At 36.3% G+C, this 8,153-nt stretch overlaps 1 protein-coding gene across 1 annotated transcript in view; it reads left to right on the top strand.

Moving 5' to 3' along the window:
* Positions 1–6,201, top strand: part of LOC108916914 (insulin-like receptor) — a 32,629-nt gene extending 26,428 nt beyond the window's left edge. Inside the window, exons 10-16 of the mRNA XM_018723239.1 lie at positions 10–180; positions 235–406; positions 462–760; positions 2,144–2,283; positions 2,337–2,552; positions 2,726–2,988; positions 4,635–6,201. Of these exons, the coding sequence (XP_018578755.1) occupies positions 10–180; positions 235–406; positions 462–760; positions 2,144–2,283; positions 2,337–2,552; positions 2,726–2,988; positions 4,635–5,622 (2,249 nt within the window). The 3' untranslated portion in view covers positions 5,623–6,201. The remainder of the gene's footprint in view (positions 1–9; positions 181–234; positions 407–461; positions 761–2,143; positions 2,284–2,336; positions 2,553–2,725; positions 2,989–4,634) is intronic.
* Positions 6,202–8,153: the final 1,952 nt, after the last annotated feature.

Genomic DNA, 8,153 nt, shown 5'->3' on the forward strand with positions numbered 1-8,153 from the left:
TATTTACAGTGCCGTCGCCGCCACAGAATCTACAAGTCATAAGCAATTCCAGCGACTCCTTGAAAATCTCATGGCTGCCTCCGGCAAACCCAAACGGCAACATAACCCATTATATCGTGTCCGGCAAGAAGCACTCGAATGGCGATATGTATTCCAAAGACAGAAACTACTGTAAAGATCGTGAGTAGTCGACAACTTGAGCGCCGTGCGTATTTCTTGAGTTGATTGTTTCAGCCCCTACTAAGACTGAAGCACCACAAGTTATTCAACCCACCCCCTCACCAAAAAGTAACGATACCTGCATATGCGCCGAGAACCCTGAGAGGAGTATCAGCATTAACGAAATGGAAGAAGCCGCGAGGATAAAGTTCGAGGACGAACTCCAAAACAAAGTTTATATAAGAAGGTAGATTAAAACTAACTTCGGTAATATTACGTGAATCAAATAAATTTTTCCTTAGGAAAGATCCGATAAGGACAAAACGTCAGGCAACGGCTTATACGTTCCCAAACAACACCGAGAGCCTGTCGCCGAGCTTTAAGAATAACGTGATACAAAACGTCACCGAAAATGGTACCGATATTTGGGAGTCGTTTAGTTTTCCCGTTTACGGAAAGACTGATTTTTTTATCGACAAACTGCACCATTTCACCTTTTACGTTATCAACGTCCAGGCCTGTCGAGAGAAGGAAGGGGACAATGATATGGAGAGCAGATGCAGCAGCACCAGCATGCAAACTCAGAGGACGCTGAAGAAACGTACGTATCTTTCCAAAATCTTGTTTTACTTTCCACATAGGGTGTTTGTTTTTCGAGCCGCATCATTGGAATATCGGTTACCTCAAGAAGAGTCAGTCAAATTAAGTCGGTTAAGTTGCAGAGGAGGAATTTAACCTCATTTTTTGGTTTCTAGGTTACCAACAGAAATCTGAAAATTTTTATTTTCCTTTTTATTAATCGATAACAGAAAGAAGTGTACTTTTTATACTCGGACACAGTTAGAACACTTTTTTGTGAAGAATTGAAATATGTTGTTACATTTTGTTTTTTCACGTGGGCGCCATTTTTGAATTCAGTGAGTTGTTCTCCATAGACTCTTCTCTGTTTTTGCGAAAATATAAAATTATTCTCTTGACAGTTCAGTTAAATTTGTAACTGGTGACAAAAAAATGCAGTTTTCACATGAAGAAAAACTTGAAATTTATTGATGTAATTAACAGAAGTTACTTCCATGTCTTCAGTATCGCCAAACTGGCAGAGAGTGATCTGTAATTTCGCAGATATAAAACAATTTATTAAAAAATTGCTCAAATTCCTCCTTGGCAAGTCATTTTGTTTCAAATTCCACAATCTGCCCTAATTTCACCAACCTTATATGTGTTAATTGTAGATAAAGGACAACCCTATTTTTAGCGGGCCCTGGTATCAAACCTCCTGAACAGCCAATCAGTATTAAAAAAAGTAGAGATGGGCACTTCGGAAAAGTGTGTTATGGACATGTCAGGAAAAGTACTTTTGACCTTGAATCTAATCTAATAAGTGACGTCATGTTTTCACGTGTCGATATATTTTACTTATTACCTACCTTTAGACTTCTTTAATTTTCCCCCGACAGCCAATACACTTATTTAAATGTTTTTCCATCCTACTGGAATTCTTAAAAATTGTTTTTGAGCAGAAGTTACATTTATAATGATATTTATTCGATTCAGAAAAATATAACCAAACTGTTGATTTTGGCGTCATACTTCATTTATAAACTATTTGTGTATTAAATATTAAATTATGAATTAACTGATTACTATTTACTAATCCTTAACTTTGCCAAAAATAATAAAATATGGACATATAAAAGAGGTTATATTTTTAAAATGTCAGGTTCAGTTAAACAATTACCAACAAAATTACAAGAAAATGGCTATTATAAATATCTTTAATTTTACATGTACCAACCTCAAAAATTTTTTGCGGGAATTATGAATTCAACAAATAATTCCGCGTCCACTTTTCACATGTCCGCGACTCTAAAAAAAGTATATAAAGAAATAAATAAAGAATTACTAGAAAGCTGAAATTGGTACGAATAATGTTGAAAAATAATAATGTTGATTACTTTTGTGCAGATATTTATTGTGATTTTAGGTGGAGCTGACCGTATTAATAAGGTCCACATTACAAATCAAAGTCTCGATACGGTGACGATAGCCTGGGAACCGCCGGAAGAACCGAATGGAGTAATATTCACCATTTCAGTAGAATACAAGCGAATCGACATCGATAATGTAAGAATTGGTGTACTTGCAAGCAACTAAATTTCAACCTCATAAATTTTCAGGCAAAGGCAAACCCGGAGTGCGTAACGTCGAAAGATTTCACAAACGACAGTAGTTACAGAATAATGAAACTGTTTCCTGGTAACTACAGCTTGCGAGTCGTCGCAACCACCTCGGCAGGGGAAGGAGAATACTCTCCGTACATTTATTTCTATATTAATGAATCATCATCGAATACCATAGTGATAGTTTCTGTTACTTTAATTATATTCCTTGGCGTAAGTGAAATATTCCCAAAATATTGCGGTTCCCCCTCCAACTTTGAAGTCCTACGAGCGTTTCGCATTTTACATCAGTTTATATTGTTGCTCATTTTCAAAGTCACGAGGCGGAATTGTTCTAAAACTAAAAGGATCTAGACGTATCGAGTCGTAACGAACCTTTCTTTCAGTTATTCCTATTCGGCGGGTGTTTCTACCGGAAGCATCAGAAAGATAAAGAGAACATGAGACTTATCCAGTCGGTGAATCCTGAATACGTGCCTAGCGTTTACATACCGGACGAGTGGGAGGTGCCAAGAAAGAAAATCGACCTGATCAAAGAATTGGGCCAAGGCAGCTTCGGGATGGTGTGGGAGGGCATCGCGCACGACATCAAAGGCCAACCGGAAGTGAGATGTGCCATAAAAACTGTCAACGAACACGCCACCAACAGGTGACTATTTCAATCTTAAATCGTCTTAAAATGACGGCAGTGCAGTCGGAAACGATTTTTATTTCATGACGATTAATTAATATAAATAAATAAAAGGTGTTGCATCTAGCCAGCATTGAATTAAGCCAGCATAGATACACAAGATGTAGCTCTCAGTGACATCTTTTATTTATGCTTATCCTTTCTAGACCAGGGCGGATCTGTTTTGAGGTGAATGTGAGAGGGGGCAAGCAAATTTTTTCAGGATTACCTTCAGTAGAACTCACAAAAATTTTTAAAAAATACCCATTTTATTTGAGTTTTTTACTTACATTTTGGAATCTATGCATTTTAGAAAAATATTGAAGAGGAAAAAAGTTTTAGAATTGAATTTTGCACAATATATTGCAAGTTAAAAATGTTTAAATTTATTACCGATGTTGCAAAATAGCAATAATTGATGAAAAAAAGGCAAAATAATAAAGGTTTATTGGATAATTTTTTAAAAATATTTTAATTGCTCCGATGGCATTCAAACTGGTAAAAAAAACTTTGGAGTATAATAAAACGGCACACAAATTTCATTAAAATCGGTTCGATAGTTTTCGTAAAATAATTTTTTGACAAAAATTTTGAAAAAAATTGTTCCAATTTTCAAAATGTTGCACAGCCTGAAATAAAGCATGTAGACACTTGGAAAATTTTTTCACATAGAAAAGACCGTTCAACCTTTCAAATGATTTTTGAAAATTGAAATCGGTTGATTACCACGGCCACAGTAAATTTTTAAAATTAACATTATGTTTTTTATTTTTAAACAATTAGATTACATTTATCAATTTGCAATTTAGTTTTTTTCAAAAATTATAATTTTATAGTACTATTTTTTTTAAATTTTATTTGCATTTAACAAAACAATTAATTTCCAAATAAAAAACAAATTGTATTTGTTTAAACAATAATTATTTAAATAATTATAATAATTATAACTAAATATATTCATATTCAGTGTTGAAATATATACGTAAACAAATTTTTTCATTGAAAAAATGCAATAGCATAGGGTAAAATATACAGTATATTTAATGCATAAATAATAAACTTTGTTTATAACAAAATATGTGCAAATTAGACAGTTGGCATTACGATAATCGAATTCCTTAGCTCACGAGACATCGAATTAAAAAAAAAGATCGAAATTAGTCCATTAGAAGCCGAGATAAGAAATTCCACATTCCTTTTTTTAAATACAAAATATCTTGTGATTCACCATTTTATTTAGGTTTAAAAGTTTCAAACAAATTCTGAGAAAGAACACAAATAATTTTATATTTTTTAAGAAGAAGCCGCACAAATACTTAATAAGAAATACATTTTATACTTTAAATGAATTTTGAAGAAGTGGGATATTTCGACAGATCCGCCCTGGTCTATTCTGGATTTAAAGAATCAAAGAAATTGGATGGGTTGTTGTACCTACGGCATACTGACGAGGGCTAACAAGCCCGAAACGGGTATATATCGGGTGTGTTTGACCGACGAATGATCCTAGTTGAATTTAATGATATTGTTAGTGTAATTCGTTGCTAGCTAAGGCATATAGCCTGTAGAGAATTTGTTTCCGGCGATATCCGTCTCTTAGATTAATAAACGATTTTCTGTTGCAGAGAGAGGCTGGAATTCCTGAACGAGGCGTCTGTAATGAAGGCGTTCGATACTGCCCACGTCGTTAGGTTGTTAGGGGTGGTGTCGCAGGGCCAGCCCACTCTTGTGATCATGGAATTGATGGCGAACGGTGATTTGAAGTCTTATCTGCGATCGCACAGGCCGGACATCGAAAACTACGACCCTACGCTTATAAAACACCCCCCCACCCTGAAGCAGATCCTTCAGATGGCCATCGAGATAGCGGACGGCATGGCTTATCTGTCGGCGAAGAAGTTCGTACACCGGGACCTGGCAGCTAGGAATTGTATGGTTTCGGAAGACTTAACCGTAAAAATAGGAGATTTCGGGATGACTCGTGACATATACGAGACGGATTACTACAGGAAAGGGACGAAAGGCCTTTTGCCTGTGCGGTGGATGGCACCCGAGAGCCTCAAGGATGGGGTTTTCACTAGTAGCAGCGACGTGTGGAGTTACGGTGTAGTCTTGTGGGAGATGGCTACGCTGGCGTCGCAACCCTACCAGGGACTCTCGAACGATCAAGTATTACGGTACGTCATAGACGGCGGAGTAATGGAAAGGCCGGAAAATTGCCCCGATAAACTGTACACGTTGATGAGGTACTGCTGGCAACACAAACCGACCGCGAGGCCGGCGTTCCTAAAGCTTTGCCAGCTTCTGTTAGATGACGCCAGCCCAAATTTCGCACAGGTCTCGTTCTACCACAGCCCGGCCGGGGCGGAGGCACGCGCGTCCCGTCCCACCCCCTCGCCGAGTCAAGACGACCACCAGACGACGCCGTTGCGGAAAGTGTCCGACCGACTCGGCGGATACACCCCCTCCGAATCCCAAGACTCCGATGAGTTGGATATCGATACTCATCACCAGTTTCCCAGTATTTCCGAGAGCGGCGTCGGTGTGACCGCCACGGCGAATGGTTACGTAAGTGGGTGTCCTACAACAGGTGCGTCGACAACGCAGTGCTAGCCACATATCACTTCTTAAAAATTCTATTAAAAGTATTCCTATGAAAGATCTGATTATTATTTCAGCGAGAGACGGAACAGCATGACTTATTGTAAAGTAGTTTAAGTTGAAATTACCAAAGATAGTGATATTTATTAACTGCATTTGTTGGGATGCCTACTTAAACAAACAAAACAGTTCAATACATAGTGTAAGCAATTAGGTTTAGTGAAGCATTTTGCCTAACCACGGAAGACTAGTCTTTTTCCAGTTTACCTATGGATACTCTAGTTTAAGATACTTGTCTATTAATGATATTACATGTATGTTAAACGGTGGAACTAATTGCCTTATTAATTAAAGTGTGTACCGAAATGTGTAGAATCCCTCAAAGACATTCATTCAAAGATGGATCAAATGCCAGTCATCAATACATCGCAGCCTGAGTTCCTTTATACCTACCCAATTGGTAGTCACATTAAAAACTACTTTATTAATTGATAACTGTACCTATTACTATTTATATTTTTAATTATATTTTGTACTCTGTGACATAATGTACATTTCTCTATTATTTTATATAAAATAAAAATAAGTTATTACATATAACATCCACATTTTTTATCCCCTCCCTTTGTGCACTCGTGTAAAAGTACAAGGTACCAGAACATATAAACATTCAAAAGTAAAAATATTAAAAATAAACAAATTTGACACTTCAAAACAGCATAAACGTCTCAACTTTTCAAGATTCAACAGCAATTTTATTTGAAAATGGTTACCTTTTAAATTTAAATTCTCAAAAGTGTATTAAAATCATCTTTAATGGGCTCATTCAGCAAATTTTTTTGCTTAACAGAAATATATTGTAATTTTAAGGTTCTCTGCAAAAAATTAGAATTCTATATCGCCTACAAATCGTCCAAAAAGAAATCAAACTGGCGCGCGGAGTATCCGCTGAACCGGCGGGTGTGACGTCACCGCATGGGAAACCGATGCCGCATGCTTGCGTGTATTGTCAGTCAGTCCAGTCGGGTTTTAGTTGCCTGTTAAGTTTCGATTTAGTACGTTAAGATACCGATTTTTGTTAGCAATATGGAAGACAGAACAGAAAAAGATTACAAATATTGTATTGTTCCCCAGTGGGAGAGCACTAGTGTGAAGACGCCTAATAAAATAATAATGTCGCCGTAATTCTGTCGTGCGGATCTAAAATCAATAGTCTATTAGTCTCTACTTTGATTATGTAGTTTCCATGCGAATAAAAATAGTAAGAATTTTGTATTTGAAACCTGTGACAAACGGTTTCGTCCAATTAAACGCAAAATCCTTATTCTTATTGTACAAAAACATAAAGACTTTCGCTACAAACGTACAAACATTCCGTAGATGCAGAAATTCATCTGGAAGTAGCGCCAAGCCGGCCGACCGTCCCATGCGGTGACGTCATTACATTGCCACGGCTGACGCAAATATTCGCATTTTAAAAGTCATATAGTTTGAAAACCGCGCGACGGATTAAGTTGAAATTTTCAGGATCGCCTAATCATGAGCAATACTTTGTGAATATAAAATAAGAACGTTTTTTGAAAGTTTACTGAATGACCCCATTCGCTAACCAATTGGATGACAGAATTCTTCAACAATCTCCCAGATTTTAAATAAGCCGAATAACGCTAAAAAGTACAAAATTGAAATGAAAGATAAGGTCAAGAAAAAAACAAAAAACACAAACCCTGACAAAGATAAGGTACACATCAAAAAGTGTTACCAAAAAGATTCAGTAATGCCGTAAATTATTCCCTTCCAAATTTAAATCTATGAAATAGACCAATTTTAAGTTTAACATAGATGCCAAGTACGCACCAATTAGAGAATCTAATATTGAAATAACTCGACTCATCTTGATAGAAGATATGGGTAAGTATATTTTTGTATACAGTTACTGAAACCTTTGCTTAAACTCACAACAGCAGTTCGTTCCTAACCAAGCCGGTTGAAATTGACGCTACCCGAAATTCGTGACCTAACCGACTTAGTAACCCTACTCGGACCGCCATCGATACAAATTATCAAAAAAAAAAAAACAACAATCAGTCCCGCAGTCATTCAACAAAGGTCTCAGACTGGCTTAACGGCTAAGAGTTTAGTCTACAGTTCGATGAACTGGGGATCGAAATGTATCAACATTGTTTTATATTGTAGATCAAGTGATTAGTAGTTCATTTACGCTGTTTCGCACTTCAAAACGTGTTTGAACTGGACACTAGGTATAATTGATTCGATATTTGTTTAGTGACTATTTATTATTTTATTGTTATTATTATCGAGAAGTCTTGGTAAGGCTAATTTCAATCCTATGCAAAATTTACCAATTTCGTTGAACTTTCCAATAAAGAGTAATGCTAAAAGCAGCGTTGCACTGTTAATTTGAGTTCTAACTGCACAATAGATAATATTTATTTATTAAATACATATTTATTTATTAAATACACATATATACATATACATACATTAAATATACAGTTCCCTAAACGTTAAGTCGATAATTT

The sequence above is a fragment of the Anoplophora glabripennis genome, unplaced genomic scaffold (assembly GCF_000390285.2).
Source record: "Anoplophora glabripennis isolate ALB-LARVAE unplaced genomic scaffold, Agla_2.0 scaffold2, whole genome shotgun sequence".
NCBI classification, from domain to species: Eukaryota; Metazoa; Arthropoda; class Insecta; order Coleoptera; family Cerambycidae; genus Anoplophora; species Anoplophora glabripennis.